The sequence below is a fragment of the Somniosus microcephalus genome, chromosome 6, assembly GCF_052327205.1.
Source record: "Somniosus microcephalus isolate GS21.2 chromosome 6, FLI_Smic_1.0, whole genome shotgun sequence".
In the NCBI taxonomy this organism is placed as follows: domain Eukaryota; kingdom Metazoa; phylum Chordata; class Chondrichthyes; order Squaliformes; family Somniosidae; genus Somniosus; species Somniosus microcephalus.
The window spans coordinates 214,430,257-214,447,190 of record NC_140992.1 but is presented as its reverse complement, the minus strand read 5'-3'; the positions used below and the strand labels follow the sequence as shown (position 1 = coordinate 214,447,190).

At 43.8% G+C, this 16,934-nt stretch overlaps 1 protein-coding gene across 1 annotated transcript in view; it reads left to right on the top strand.

The window, feature by feature from the left end:
• The window catches only part of lpcat2 (lysophosphatidylcholine acyltransferase 2), a 112,353-nt gene that overhangs the window by 57,868 nt on the left and 37,551 nt on the right, over nucleotides 1-16,934 (top strand). Inside the window, exons 9-10 of the mRNA XM_085991387.1 lie at nucleotides 7,250-7,332; nucleotides 7,751-7,876. Of these exons, the coding sequence (XP_085847513.1) occupies nucleotides 7,250-7,332; nucleotides 7,751-7,876 (209 nt within the window). The remainder of the gene's footprint in view (nucleotides 1-7,249; nucleotides 7,333-7,750; nucleotides 7,877-16,934) is intronic.

The following is a 16,934-nucleotide window of genomic DNA, read 5'->3' as shown; positions in this document are numbered from 1 at the left end:
GGCGTACACTTCGTTCACTGGGCGCGTGTACTGGTCCTTGAGGAGCTTGATAGCGTCCGCGTACGAGGTCGCGTCTTGGATGACCGAGTACACTCGGTGGTTCACTTTAGAGGTCAGGACATCCAGTTTGTCCTCGTCTGATTTGATTGCTTCGGAGGCGGTCAGGAATTTTTCGAAACACTTAAGCCAGTGAGTAAACTTGGTGGATGAGTCCGCCTCCCGATGATCTAAGTCCAGGCATGCTGGTGTGAGGATCTTCTCCATTATAAAAATGTTGTTAATAAAATTGATGCGCTATCAATTACTCATAAAAGACTGAGAGTTAGAAGAGTAATTAAAGGCTTTTATTAACAACAGAATGGAGGTCTGCCTCGAGTGGTCGACCGGTCCAGGATACAAAGGGCTGGGGAGCAGTCACCTTTATACTAGGACCTGTGGGAGGAGTCAGCCGAGGCATGTCCAGGCATGTACACAGTGGAATACAAACAGGACAAACAGGAATACAAACAGTGGTTTACACATATTCCTACTCTGTTTTCTGTCAGTTAAACCATCCTTAATCTATGCTGATATATTACCCCAATTCCATGAGCCCTAATTTTGTGTAATAACCTCTTGTGTGGCACCTTATTGAATGCTTTTTGAAAATCCAAATGCACCACATCCACTGGTTCCCCCTTATCCACTCTACCAGTTACAACCTCTAACTGATTTGTCAAACATGATTTCCCTTTCATAAATCCGTGTTGACTCTGACCAATCATATTATGATTTTCTGAGTGCCCTGCTATCACGTCCCGAATATCAGATTCTAGTAATTTCCCTGTTACTGATGTCAGGCTAACTGGTCCGTAGTTACCGGTTTTCTCTCTTCCCTCCTTTCTTAAATAGTGGGGTTACATTTGCTACCTTCCAATCCACGGGGACCGTGCTAGAATCTTGTATCATTAAAGCAAAACCTTAGAACAAAGGGTCACATCTAAACCTTAACCACTTTTTCCCTCTTTTAGAGCTGATCAGTCTGCTGTTCATTTCAAATATTTTCTGATGTGAGGCTAGGAATTACTGTTGCTGATAACGGCTGATGAATGCTTGGAACACTCATAACATTTATTTGTTTGCTATTTTAAGAGGAGATGACTTATTTAAAATTAATAGAAAATTAATAGATTAATGCCGTCCAGTAAGATAGCAAACCAAGAAAAATTAGTTGAATGTGTTAAACAATCACCTGCTATTATCAGCAGCAGTAATTTCTGGCCTAGTGCTGTTTTGACTCCATCAGAAAGATTTAGGGGGTGAAATTCCATAGCGTTGAAAAACGAGCGCAAGCACTGTGATATGCCTGCGCCCGTTCAAGGAGCACAGGCAGCACGTCAACTTTGTGCTGCCTGCTAATAATAATTGTACCACACAGCCCAGTTGTGTGCTCAGCAGGGGGTCGAAGTTTGTGATATTCAAGCGAGCCTATCTTTACTTAAAGCTAGCCTGCGCCTCTTAAAGGCAGTCTGCATCTCTTAAAGGTGAGCTGCCTTCTGCTGATCAAAAATGGTAAAAGTGCTTCAGCACTAACTAAAATGGCTCAATGGGCCAGGGAAAGGGCACCCAGGGTCTTGGACGCAGCACTCAAGCTTTGTGCAGAGGTGAACACTGGAAGAGAGGTCCTCTACCCATGGGTCCGGGAGGCCCTCCAGAAAGAAGGATGCGGGACCAGATTGCTGGGGCGGTCACTGTCAGCAGTGTCGCCCCCCCCAGGACCTGACTCCAGTTCCCAAAGAAGTTTCATGACCTCAGTCAAGTGGTCAAGGTCAGTGAATGCATCTTCAAAGGCCGTCTCCTACTAACTGCACCACTAGCCTCACACACTGCTCAATGCACGACACCCCCCATCACTCAGCTACCAACAATCTCCACCAAACACGAAGCACACCTCACATCCCGAGCTTCACCTCAACCCCTTGGAGGAGACAGTGCTGGCCATTCTTGGCAGGGGCATGGCTGAGCCCTTGGCCAGCGCCAGGGCTAAATGTATACAAGATGCTGGTATCCTCATAAGTTATCCTTCTTCTCACATCCCACTTCCCCCTCATCCCACAATATCTTCTGATTTACAAACTGCACATGGTGTAAGCATGCACCTCTTGCTTTACCCCCCTCCTCTCCCCACAACCCTACCCTTGTGTCTTCCTCATTTCAGACACCCAAGAAATCCAGCCTGCCCAGCCAGTGGATTAACAAGAAGAGTGAATTGATTTCACACTCCCAGCCACCAGCTCCTCGAGGTTGTCTTGCACTGTCATCTGCAGTCTCCCCACTGAAAGTCAGAACCCTTTCACCAGCCATGCTGCAACCACTGGGGTAGCGCTGCATAGGAGCACTAGGATAGGCAAAGGCACAAGCAAGACATGCACTAAGGGAATGCAGAAGGGTGATTAGTTGATTTTCTTATGTAATATTGGATGCATATATGGATAAAGTTGGATTGGAAAGTTTGCTTTGTGGTGGCTTTTATTTCAGCATTGTGGCCAAGAGTCATGTGATTGTCAGTAACAGAGGGACAAATGTTGAAAGGGGAATTGACGTTGTGTTCACTGGTACGCAGGCGGATGATTCGATCCCGGATATCCTGGCCAGAAAGAGGCTGTCTGGGTTATCTCCTTCCTCCTCTTCCTCCTCCCTCTGCGAGCAGCTTGTCCACTTTGCTGCCACTGCTCCATCTCCAAGTCATGCTGCAGCCCAAGGGGGGACTACAACTAGAGCCCCCAGGACTGGGAGCAAGTGGTGTTCTCAGAAGCCTCCCTTTAAGAGCCAAAGCCTTGCAAAAGTCCAGCAGCACTCCCTGCACTCCCTTCACATTTTAACAACTTTTTAAATGTCTTGCACCAAGCCAGTGCTCCAATAAAATGATGCTGATTGACATCACGATCTGACTAATTTCCATATCTGGAGTGAGCACAGGCAACAGCAGCGCTGCCTACCTGCCCAAAACAGTGTTGGATTCCGGAAGTGAGCAGAAGCGAGGCAACCGCCATTTTTTCATCCAATCCAGCCTTATCAGCCGGCGTAAACGGGCCGAATTTCACAGCTGTAGTTTCTTGTAGTGAAATTAAAAACCACTGCACACTACAATCATTTAACAAAACCTAACATACACAAAATCATTGTTTGCAGGAATGGGAGAGGAACTGAATTTTGTTCTTGGGTGGGCCTGACTGCTTCAAGTCTGGGGTTTGCAACCAATAACCTGTATTCTCTTATCATTAATTAGTCGATTTCCTGTGGGATTGCCTACAGGAAGTCAAGACCAAGTGTAATCTTCAGGGTAAGTGGGGTTAGAGGGCATTGGATAATTGGACCAAGGCATCTTTTAATATGTTATAGAACAATATCACGCCTCACATTTTCCTGACCACTCTAATGCAGATAGTGTAGGCTAACGCCCTGATTACTGCATGATAATAAAGGCACTTCCACTACAAGCTGGTAAACAAACTGAAAACAGCTTTCAGAAGTTAGCTTTCAAAATTACAGAACATAGCCAAGTATTGCAACTGCCCACATCATGCATCACAGTAGTACTCCAGTAATACTACTTTAAGTGATGTAAAACTGGTCACTATTACAACCCCTAGCAATTTGGCAAGTGTACTGACAGGAATTCTTAGTAAAGCCGATTAATATATTCACAGCCAGAAAATATCTTGGTTAGTAACCAATTTAAGGGTTATAAGTACAGTGGAAATGATTGCATGCCATATGGAATATGATTGTTTCTGGAAATGGAACATGCCATTCCAAATAAAGCAACTAATTCCTAATGAATAATGCAGGATGTAAGATTGGATAAGTATTCTGGACTTTTGTTTTAGCCAGTGATCTGTTCCCCACAGCCACTGAGGTGGTGGGGGTGGGTGGGAACTTGAGGCTTGTTAATTTTGCACTTTAGCCATATAGTTCTTTTGAGAAATGTTGCACAACTTTTATTCAGAAATTAAAATGCATTGGGTGGTGTCCATGACATAGCATACATGCCCTGTGGAAGGAACAAACTTGCTGGGGTGAATGGCCATTATGTTCCAGGCTTTCTTACATTCTCGTGCTCTTCAAAGCCAAGAATGGTGACTTGTATTCCCACGTGACCATTGAAGTTTGTCCTATGGAGCTTTGCAGATCACAAACTCTTGTGTATCTGAAGAAAGGAACATGAATGGCCAATTAAAATGCCACCTTTTATGTGGTTGTGAATTTTTTTAAATAAAAATCCTACCAACACTGAGCAAGACATGAGGGGGAAAAAGCACAATACAAAAGAGAAGTAACAAACAGAAAGATGTGATAGCTTTATCTAGACTACAATGTGATCTGTTTTCAGCTATTTTAAGTTCATTTTTCTTTGACTTATTTTCAATTGGGACTGCTTATGTTCCAAGTTAAAACAAGGGCTAAAATTCCTCATCCTTGCAGAACAGAAACAGGGTTCCACCACCACAGAGCATCACTCACAGCAATACCATTCATCCTGGTCACTTTCACATTATTCTGTGTAAATTAGTCCTCACTGAATTATAAACAGAAATCCTTAAAAAATAAAAATAAAAAGTTTTCCAATTAATCTGGAATGTGAACTCATTCATGAGTTTAATTCATAAATTATGTGGCCATCTTCATTCATTGCCTTTATCAGCTGTTCCCATTCCATTAAGTATTCTTTTTGTATATAATTCACTTTTAAATTTTACTCTCTTTAGCTTTATTATGCTTAACATGGTAAACGCGGTCAACATTGTTATAAAAACATAATTTGAAAGGGTCCCTTGTATGTAGCATCATTTTGTCTTAAATACTATAGTTCAATTCAAAGATGATGGGGGTCAATTTTGGTTGTGTACATTGGGTGAGCAGTGGGCAGAACGATCTCCCTGCCCGATTGATGACGTTGTTGGAAGGCTGAAATTTTCCCAAGCAACAGCACAGTGGTTGGCATCCTGGGTAGTCTCGATAGTGAGTTGAAGAGGTCTGGACAAGATGATTCACTAAGCACTAGTGACAGAAGTGGGTACAAGTGGGAAAGACAGCCCAGGAACAAGCTTGTTGGAGGGAAAGCTCAGATCCTAGGCCTGCTGAAGAGAAGAGAGATACAGACTCTGAGAAACCCAGTCTTCAGAAGAAAAATGCTTCATGTGCACCAGCAGTTGCTCAATGCATTGGACTACCTGCCTGGGAGCTACCATACCGTATTAGAGAGAGTTGAGTAGTCCACTACGAACTATGTTCATACTGGTGTCATACAGGCTCTGGGCTCCAACATCTCCTCTGTCTTAGACAGGCTGGGGACCAGATGGACAGGGAATTCACTTGTGTACTCTCTCTGGCTGCACCTGCAGCTCCATGTGGTCCTTCCACTTCATGCTGCTGCTCCTCTTCCTCTAGTCAGAATGTCTTTGGAAGTAGACAGTATCTCCTTAAGCTTCCTGAACGTTTTGCAGCTACTACAAAAAAAAAGTGATTCTGCAGTCAAAATTGACAGAGAAAGGCAAGCAAGATGTCTACCAAATGATTCCAGTGATTGAAATGGGAGCAGGTGAATGCCCTTTTAAAGTAGCGTATGAACCGGCCACTTCCCACCCTGTACTTCGTATGATTTGTGGGCAGGTTTAAGAAGTGGTTGCAGTGCTGACCCATTTGAAAATGGCCTTGGAGTCTTAAAGAGGTCATAAGACTCTGATTTAAATACATTCATTCGGCTTCTGCATGTTTCCAACGGGAGCACTGACGGCCTAAATTGAAGACCGCTCAAAAATTGCATCAAGCTGGTCTTCGGCAGTAGGTCAGTGAATATTTGAAATGTGTTTTTTGTCCTGCTACCACTCCAGTCACACTGGAATAACGGACGGCAAGGGTGACCGAAATCGCCACTGCGGTGTGGCACCCTCCATTGATTTTTTTGATGCACAGTGCAGCATAGTTTGCCTTGTGTGGAAGCAAGTAAAATGTAGAGAAAGAGGAAGTGACTTGTCTTTGTGGGGGGGGTTTTGGTGTAGATCCCCAGATAGAAAAGAAAAATTATTCTAATTTGCTGTGTGCATAAATAACAATTTTGGATATCTTATTCACTGTTGATCCTTATTGACTTTTGAGTTGTGGTCGGTTGGTAGCTGAATAGCTTAAGGGCTGATTCAATGCAGGATGTGGAGTTCTGAATAGGTAGAATTGTATTAGCTTCCCCCTCTCCTTTAAGTTAATTGTGCTTTGTATATGTATGCATATAATGAAAGTTTCTTGGATCATTATGGATTATGCACAATGAACTGAGTGAATGATTAGATATTTGTTGTGTGATTCTTTAACTTTTTTTTCTTTCTAGCCATCCAGCCACTTGAGACCACTCTTATATATATAAAAAAAAAATACCTGCTGATTTTACCTCATATAAAGGAAAGGACTTGCATTTATATTGTGCCATTCACAACCTCGGGACATGAAAGTCGCTATGACGTACTTTTGAAGTGTAGTCACTGTTGTAGGGAAACACGGCAACCAATTTACACAGCATTATCCCACAAACAGATTAAATAATCTGTTTTAGTGATGTTGGTTCAGGGATAAATATTGGCCGTGACACCAGGAGAACTTTCCTCCTCTTCTTTGAATAGTGTCATGGGATCGTTTACGTCCACCTGAGAGGGTAGACAGGGCCTTGGTTTAACATCTTATCCAAAAGACGGTACCTCTGACAATGCAGCACTCCCTCTACTGCACTCGTGTCAGCCTGGATTATGTGCTCAAGTCTCGGAAGTGGGACTTGAACCCACGCCTATCTGACTTGGAGGTGAGAGTGCTACCCACTGAGCGCAGCTGATCATAAAACATCACTTTCTAATGGTCTTGCTCCAAGCGCACAGAAGCCTTTGAAATGCACGATTAATTTGATATTTCAGTGCATCTTGGCAAATCACAGAACTGAAGTCATGCCATTGAATGTTCATTCAGTAGTCTGTTTTTGTATTCCTGCATGATAGTGTTACTTTTTGATGTAACCTAGACATCTGTTTTCATTATACGTGTTCTGAATTATTGGCCTGAGGTGAAATGTATTAATACTTGATTTATGTGCTGTTAATTCTTTTGTACAGGACCTGTTTAATATTGCTGGTTAGCTGCTTTATCCTTGTGCTCTGGATGCTTCATACTTCTATGAAGTCAGAATTGGCTGATGTAATGCTAATAAAATTACACTTAACATTTGCAGTTTTTGCCTGTATATGTGCCGAATGAAGAAGAAAAATCTGATCCTTTCCTGTATGGCAGCAGAGTTCGTAATGTAATGGCCTTGTAAGTAACTTGAAACAAGCTTCACCTTGTTTTCCATAAAAAGTTTCCTATTAATTTTATATTTTTATTTACTATGTTCCTTCACAGACATGATCATTTCACCTTGCCTCTGTAATGGGAAAATATAAGACCACAAAAAAGAGACTCTAAACATTTCTGGATTTTTAATAATAACTCAGCCTCACTCCTATTTTCCTACTTTGGTCATGGTTTTCTGTATCCTATTGGGAATACTTTAAATCATGTTAATAGACCTATGTAATGTAGGCAGAATAAATTGGCTGCAAAATGGTCTTTGTAACTTCCTATTGTAAATACCTGTTCAGGCAGGTAAAGTATCATGGTATTTTTTTTTTTTCATGCTTTATGTCGGTAGTATCAGAATGTTTGCTGTAATGTATTTTTATCATTTTTGTAGAGAATTGGATGTGCCAATTACAGATCACACATTTGAAGATTGCAGACTGATGATTTCAGCAGGTGAACTGACTTTGCCCATGGAAGCTGGCTTGGTGGAGTTTACCAAAATTAGCAAAAAACTCAAGTATGTTAAATCTACTTTATGGGGTGGTTTGAAAGCTTATTTTGGGTTAAAGTTTGAAAATTTAAATAAGAGTACAAATACTGAGATTAAAATGCTAATTTTTTTCAGGAAATTGCTGGATCGAATGTTTCCTGTTTCGCTATGTTGTAAACCAGTATTTCAATCCAATCCAATCCAATACTTCTAACATACTTTAGAAGTCACTCATCTCTACTAGTGTTTAAAGGTTCAGGGGGAGAAATTTGGTATTGGCCAGGCGCTAATTATCGCCTCCAACTGCAAACTTGGCTTCTATCGCCCCTGGAGGTGATTGGAGCGCTAAATCAGGTGCTACACACCTCTTAAGGCGCTAACGCCAAGGAGCAAGGTGCCATCTCAGAGCGCTGGCGAAGCTCATGTGATGTCAGTCAGCAATGGAACACAGATACAATGGCGCCGGCCAGTCCTTAAAGGGGAGGGTCGATCTTGCTCTCCATCCACACCCTGCTCATTGCAGCCTTGACTCTCAGCCTGGAGAGACCTGTACATCAATTCTGCTGGAAAGAACAATGGAGAGGCCCAGGGAAAGAGCTCAGAGTGCAGTCCCCATAGTCTCTTCTAAATCGATGCAAGGAAGGTCAAATCAAAATGAACCTGCAAAGTGCTGCTCAGTACCCAAAACTCCTTCACACAGCGTTGAATCTCTCCAGAAGTCTCTCTTTCAGAATGCGTGGTGGAAAAATGTCGCCGACAAAAAAAGGCAGGAAGCGGCTGCCTTTAAATAGCACTCCCCCAGTCTGTTCCTGACTGCAAAACGTTCCCCTCTACCTGTCATTGTTAGCGGCAGGCGGAAAGGCAGGGGGCGCCACTCCATATCCGGTCCATGGTGCTACCGGGGCGTGGCATGCTCGACTAACGTCACGATTTGCGGGCGCAGGAGATCGTGGCGGTAGTGTTTAGCACCGCTGCAAAATGTCTGGTCAATTTCGCAAGTGGCACAAACATCGCCGCGCCCGGGCCTAGTTGCTTTGTGCCCCATTAGTGCCCTAACGGGAGACGCAAAGCAACTGAAATTTTCCCCCTAAGCATTTTAAATACCTCCCGAATTTCATGATAAAGATATAGGGAGGGGACAACACTGAAAATGGTTCACATACAAATGGAAAAGTTGTGCATCAGCACTGGTAGAACATTAGAACAGTGCCTGTTATAAGATGTTTGACACCGTCTAACGTGGGACTTTGACCACCTGACCCCTTGTATTCGAGTGTCATATTAAAGGTGAAGCAGATCCCAGAGGCTTCAGTTTGTTTTGCACAGTTCAGGAAAGCTTTCTGCTTCACACTGTTTGCCTCTTCAGCGTGCAAATTTTGGTTGCTTCAACTTGAGAAAGACTTATAGGAGAACCCTCAGTGACATTAGTTTTCTGCCAAATTCCCAATTATAATTAGCAGTCATCATAGAAACATAGAAAAATAGGAGCAGGAGTAGGCCATTCAGCCCTTCGAGCCTGCTCCGCCATTCAATATGATCATGGCTGATCCTCTATCTCAATACCATATTCCTGCTCTCTCCCCATACCCCTTGATGCCTTTTGTGTCTAGAAATCTATCTATCTCCTTCTTAAATATATTCAGTGACTTGGCCTCCACAGCCTTCTGTGGTAGAAAATTCCACAGATTCATCACCCTCTGAGTGAAGAAATTTCTCCTCATCTCAGTCCTAAATGTCCTACCCCGTATCCTGAGACTGTGACCCCTTGTTCTAGACCCCCCCAGCCAGGGGAAACATCCTCCCTGCATCCAGTCTGTCTAGCCCTGTCAGAATTTTATACGTTTCAATGAGATCCCCTCTCATTCTTCTAAACTCTAGTGAATACAGGCCTAGTCGACCCAATCTCTCCTCATACGACAGTCCTGCCATCCCAGGAATCAGTCTGGTGAACCTTCGCTGCACTCCCTCTATGGCAAGTATATCCTTTCTTAGGTAAGGAGACCAAAACTACACACACTACTCCAGGTGTGGTCTTACCAAGGCCCTGTATAACTGTTGTAAGACACCCTTGCTCCTCTTGCAATGAAGGCCAACAGACGTATCATTTGCCTTCCTAACTGCTTGCTGCACCTGCATGTTTGCTTTTAGTGACTGGTGGTACAAGGACACCTAGGTCCCTTTGTACATCAACATTTCCCAATCTATCACCATTTAAATAATAATACTCTGCCTTTGTTTTTCCTACTGAAGTGGATAACTTCACATTTATCCACGTTATACTGCATCTGCCATGTGTTTGCTCACTCACTCAACTTGTCTAAATCGCCGTGAAGCCTCTTTGCATCCTCCTCACAACTCACAATCCCACCTAGTTTCGTGTCATCAGCAAACTTGGAAATATTACATCCAAATTATTGATATATATTGTGAATAGCTGGCACCCAAGTACTGATCCCTGCGGTACCCGACTAGTCACCGCCTGCCATCCCGAAAAAGACCCATTTATTCCTACTCTCTGTTTCCTGTCTGTTAACCAATTTTCAATCTATGTCAGTATATTACCCCCAATTCCATGTGCTTTAATTTTGCACACTAACCTCTTATGTGGGACTTTATCAAAGGCCTTCTGAAAATCCAAATACACCACATCCACTGGTTCTCCCTTATCTATTCTACCAGTTACATCCTCAAAAAAAAAAACTCAAGTAGGTTTGTCAAAGCATTTGTCTTGGTCCTCGGTACTGACTTCTCAGTGTTTACCATTAGTTTTATTTGATGGCTGTCATCTCTGGTCTTTGTCACCTCCTCCACCTCCCCTATGCAGCTGGAGTGGAAAATGGTAAATGGACACAAATAAAGGGGGAATAGAACAAAGGAATAGTGATGAAGAGAGGGTCAGAGAGGAAAAAGTGCAAAGAAAATGAAGCAAGAAAGAAGGCAGGAAAAGGAGCAGAACAGGAGTGCTATTAAAAGCAATCTGAGCCATGTGATGTAATGGTGCAAGTGAATGCTGATTCTCTTCTGAAATTCTGCATCTAAATTTACACACATCTTAATTTGATGTAGTTGTGCAATAGGAATATTTCCTGCCAAAACGTACAATTTCTGAACCTCAAGTAAAATAATGGAAAAATACAACAGGAAGAAGTCCGACTTTGGCAAGACTATGAAACTCCTGTCTGTTGCTAGCGACAGTGTTCTAGTGAGCTCTGCTGCTCCTAGATTGAGCAGTGGTTGTAAAGAAATTATCTGACGTCAAAAAATACTCAAATCAAAACGCAGATGAGGCTAAGTGGGATATGATTCAGGTGTCTAGATATATTTTGTCATGCTAAATAAAAAAAAATCCAACTCCATGGGCAAAGCTTTGCATCCTGTAAGCAGAAACGTGACCTTGTGCACAAAATAATCTAGAATGTAGCATGCCAAGGGCAAACAGTGCATCCATTTACCATTGATATGTGCAATAGAAACAGTATGAGATATTATCAAACACGTCTGTCCTCTCTGCTAGATGGACAAATCATTTATGCATATCAGGCTAAAAACTGTGAATCAAGATGATTTAAGATTAAACAGATTTCAGTTATATTGCACTCTATTTAACTCGGTTTCATTTTAAAAGAATAAAAATCTTGATCCCACAATAATTCCCATAACTTGGATCATATCTATGAGGAAAAGCTTTATATCGAATTGAACTCCAAGAAGTGTCTTATCAACCCTTGGCATGTTTAGCAGCATAAGCCACATAGGAAAAACACTAAAGATTATAAATGCTTCTCTAACCTTTGAAGTCAAGCTCTGACAAAGGAAGAGCAAAAGGTATCTTTCACAATTCATCAAAATTGTTAGTCAAAGGTACCTCAGGCTGTTAAATATAGCCCCCCCCCCCCCCCCCCCCCCCTCCCTTTTGATGCAGACATCATGTCTTTCCAAAGCCTGGTACAAAAGCAAATGAAAATGACTGTAAATACTAAAAGATCAATATTAATTATTCTTATCACCTGTGTGGGCTGAGAGTCTCTTCTCCTGTTGAGTAACCGGGCCATTGGTACTGGGGTCCTGGACCAAATAATGTGGGTATTCCATTTAAGTAGACTGCTCCCAGCAAGCAGTAGCCACGTAGCTAGACCTAGTGCTGTTTATCTGCTCAAATGTAATTGAAGGCACCAGATAGGAAAAGGAACCTAACATCACACTAATTCTGATGAAAGATCAACGACCTGAAACGTTTACTCTGTTTCTCTTGCCACAGATTCTGCCTGACCTCCTGAGTGTTTCCAGCATTTTCTCTTTTTATATTGCACTAATTAAATAGCTATGGGCCATTGGTACTGGGGTCCTGCACCAAAAATGTGGGTATTCCATTTTAGTAGGCTGCTCCCAGCAAACAGTAGCCAATTTAAAAGGGACATATACTGGCACAGCAAAGGCCAGTACCTCTGCCCACCCCAAAAAAGGTCGTCTTATGATGCTGAACAGGACACATCTCTGGTTTTGTTTCAACAAGAACTGATGGAAAACAGGACCAGATCTGTGAAGATGAAAGAGCAGTTGTCTGGCATCAAGAGCTGGTTAGCGACTCCCTTGATGAAGATTGATGGGCAAAAAAAAAATCAAAATTGTTCTTTTTGGAAAATCGTTCAAGGAGAAGAAATTTCCATTTAATGGACCGGTCAAAGGGAAAGAATATTGTAACCTATTTTCGGGGTGTCCTGCTGGAGCTTTCTTCAAAACTGCAAATTAACAGGCACATTACAGCCACAAACAAATCCACAAAAGGGATCATGTGCTATTATCTCTAACATGCTCAGGTTCCAAGTCAAAGTGTAGATTCCAGCTAGGGCCAGTAACCTGAGGCTGGGTAGTGATCATTTAAAGATTTTTCCCTTGTATGTACAAGTTACAGATATGTTGGGCCCTGTTTAATGCCATTGAGAATTCTTGACATCGGGCACTTTTGATATAACCTCTTCTATCGTGCCTGCCTGTTAGAAAGTTGATGTAGGTGCTGTTGCAAGAACTAGAACATGAAACTATAATGTTGAAGGTCTTTGAGACATTGATACACCCACCAGTAAATTTGTGCCTTGGGACAATGCATATTTTCCTCTCTGATCTCTGCTGCACACCGCTATTTGAAGGAATTGCTGTTATTGCATGGCCTGTTGGTTCCTTGACAACTGTTCTGTTTCATTTCCTTCCTTCCTATTTTAGTGTTCCCCATGATGCCTAGAGTTAAAGACTAGTTAAAGTCAGGCTAATCTTGATAACTGGGTTACTAACTGGTGGCCTCAGAAATCTTATTACTTTGGCTGTCCTTTCTAGACACATGTTCTTATCTAATGCTGGGTAGGGCACATCTATTGTCACAGTAGGAAGAGCTTTAATACCAACCATTGCGCTTCTACATTCAGTCATTTAAAGCCTTGGCCTTGGTGGATAAGACTAATGGTCTTAAGAAATTTAAATTGCCTGAGAATTTCTTAATGAAAGCCAAATGTGTTGCGTAGCGTCAAACCAGCTGCTTTCTGATTCATTGATTAAAGAATATTACATGTTTCAGTAAGCTCTGGAATTCCCTCCTAAACCTCTCCGCCTTTTTACCTCTCTCTCTCCTACTTTAAGACGCTTGGGGCTAAAAATTGAGTAGCACCCCAATTGAGGCGCTAACTTCGCCAGGGCGCTAAAAGTAGCGCCCCGGAAAAATTAGTGCCCCCGCGCTGGAAATTGAGTGGTTGCGCCCCAAGAGGGAAGCAGGGTGCTACTGGAAGTGCCCCGCCTCCCTCTTGGGGCACTGCGAGTGAATATCGTGGCGCTACGTGCCACAGCGCCACATGCTGCGGCACGCCGCGCCGCGGTATTGCAGGCCTTCCTCCCCTTCTTAAAGGGGAGGGGCCTTGTGCAGCGCAACCTGGGTCCCAGCTGGGACCCCGGGGATCGGGAGTGCAGGCAAAAGAGCCCGGCACCCAAGAGAAGTGCCGGGCTCTTGGAGCACAGCCGGCACTCTGCCGGGGGGGTGGGGGGGGGGGCGCGCGGTCAGGAGGACGGGGACTGGAGCGCAGGCAGGTGCTGGCAGGCGGCCAGCAACAAAAATGGCCGCCCCACACCTCTAAATTGCGGCTACAGGTACGCCCCCCGACCCTGTCGGACATAGTGTCCGGCGGTAAATCAGGGGTGCTCCCGAAGATCGTGGCCAGGGCGCTGTGCACACCAATGACTTCAGCGCCGCAGGGCGCTACCGCTGAATTTTGCGGGAGGCGTGGGCAGTGCCGTGCCTGGGCGCTAGTTGGTTTGCGCCCCACTTAGCGCCCTCTTAAGGCGCTAACGGGTGGCATTACCAACTGAATTTTTCCCCCTTGGTCTCTTTGGCCAAGCTTTTGGTCACCTTTCCTAATGGCTCCTTATGTAGCTCAAGGTCAAATTTCCTGTGAAGCACCTTGGGACGTTTTACTATGTTAAAGGTGCTATATAAATGCAAATTGTTATTATATGGTGTGAGCCCTGGCAACACTTAAGCACATTCCAGAAGGTTAGTAGCTACTGCTTGGTCTACTCTTTATATTGTATCATGTGTGTAATTCAGCTTTGTGGAGTAACAAAGCTTTATTTTACACAAGATCCTATTTTCCATTTCGATGTTCATGGGGTGAGCAGTGGACAGAGAAATTGCAGTGACTGCCCGATGATGCTCGCCAGAGGTTGCAATTAGAATTAGAATAATATTGTCGAGCTGCCAGCATTGAAGGCAGGAAATCCGGCGGCTCCTTTGCACAGGTGAGCTGCAAGTGGGGCCTTAAAGGTGGGCGGAGGTCACCGAGGGATTAGCAGCAGGCAGGAATATTTTTGTGGGGTCAGGAGCATTTATGCTTCTGCTGGCCCCATGAAAATCATTGGCAAAGCAAATCTGAAACTATTTTTGGAACAGCCTGCAGCAATCCCTTCCGTTGCATGGAGCGCACAGTAGAAGACCAAAAATGCATTGGACTCCTAAAAATGGTGTAGGACCCCAATTTAAATAGTTTAATGAAGCTCCTGCCTGTTTTGGCTGGGAGCACTGGCAATGATAAGTTGTTTTTAAATTCATCTCTCTACCACCCTGTTTATGCTGAAAAAAGGGTAGTAGTGAGATGGAAATTGTAAGAGCCATAAAAGCTTAAGAAAATACTTTAAAATATTGGTTAAATAGCATAATACAGTTAATTTACCTGATTGACTTATTGTATTAAGAAACCCCCTATTTTCTTGCTCCAGTAGTATAGTCCGAGACACCCCCTTCATTCTTGCCACAATGGTACAGTCCCTAAGCCACACATGGTATGCAGCCATTTTACAGTTTAAACTCCACGTGGCTGAAGGAGGCAGAAGTTGTGAGGTTTGGAGCAATACAGTTTTTGACCGTGTTCGTTTATACGTGTTTGCTTTGTAATTCCGTTTGTGAAGTGTTATAGTAAACAGTTTAAAAGACAAAGCTACGTTTGGGAACGTTTTATTTCGACACGCGTCTACTCATTGTTAACAGCCCCACAGCTCAGTGGCTGCCTGTTTGGAAACTAAGAAGCGCCACTACATTAGTCAAAAACTTGCTCCCTAAGAAGGAAAGGACGGAATCGTCGGCGAACGTATACATGAATGGTCACGGAGCCAGACGACAATATAAGAAAGCGAAGGTACAGTGACTGTTACTTGCTTTGTTCATTCTATTGAGAAGCTAAATAAGAGCTGCGGGTAAAATGGCCGAGGCCTTACGGAGCCAGGAGCTTCCCCCAGCCAGAAGGATTGCTGGCCAAAAGAGGGAAATAAAGCTCCCCCCAAAGGCAATGGAAGAGAAGTTACATAGAAGCATAGGTGCAAGGAAGGCTAAATTAGCTCAGATAACTGGAAAAATGAAGATAATTGATCGTCTCATGGAAGATAATGCTAATATTAAGAAAGCTGAAGACATAATGTATTACGATTTCTCCAAGCTGCATGAAGAATTTAATGTACTCAATGAAGATGTATTAGCACTTCTGTCTGAAGAAGAGGGAAACGCTGATCAGCACAACTGGTTTGATCTTAAATCAACCAGCATTAAGGACTATATCAAGGCCACAGAACAGTGGATGTTAAAGATTCGTCAAGATGCTGATACAGCAGAGAAAGATAAAGTTGACGAAGAAGTCGGACCAGACGATAGCATTTCAGAGACTTCCGCCAGACCGAGCAAAAATCGAAAAGAAGGTAGCTCTGTTTCTGGACGCAGGTCAGTCGCTTCTACCACAAGCTCGTCGCGACGCATGAGAGAGGAGGTTGAACGGGCGGCGTTGATGGCGCGCGCAGCATCTTTAGCGGAGAAGCAAGCTCTTGAATGGGAAGAGGCCCAACTGCAGGTCCAAGAGGCCCAACTGCAGGTCCAAGAGGCCCAACTGCAGGTCCAAGAGGCCCAACTGCAGGTCCAAGAGGCCCAACTGCAGGTCCAAGAGGCCCAACTGCAGGTCCAAGAGGCGGCCCAACAGGCCCAAATGCAGGCAAAGAAAGAACAGCTGGAGATAAAAACAGCTATCGCGGTCTCAGACGCCAGGTTGAGTGCGTATGAAGATTATGAAGGCTCACGGGACGGCGGGAGCGAATACTGCCAGTCAATGTTGTCACATAGAGTTGGATCCAGGGCACCTTCAAGAGTTACAAGAGAGTCCGAAGGCAATCCCCTGGCATTACAGCGTGGAAGAGTGGCCTCTCCACTAACAGGAGCATGTGATGCTACCCCAGACGTCAGACGGTCTAGACTAGACCCTGCTGATGACCACCAGAGGCCTGAAGACACAGGGAGAAGCCTATACCGAGTGATGCAACGTCAGAACGAAATTACAGAGATGTTTGTAAAACAACAGAATCTGTTTCGACTCCCTCAAAGAGACATACCAGTGTTCCAAGGCGACCCACTCAAGTATAAGCCCTTCATCAGATCCTTTGAACAAGCCATTGACTCCAAAACAGAGAGCAGCAGTGATAAGTTGTACTGCCTGGGACAGTACACCAGTGGTAAACCACAAGACCTGGTCAGAAGCTGTGAACACATGAGACCGGACCGGGGATACAT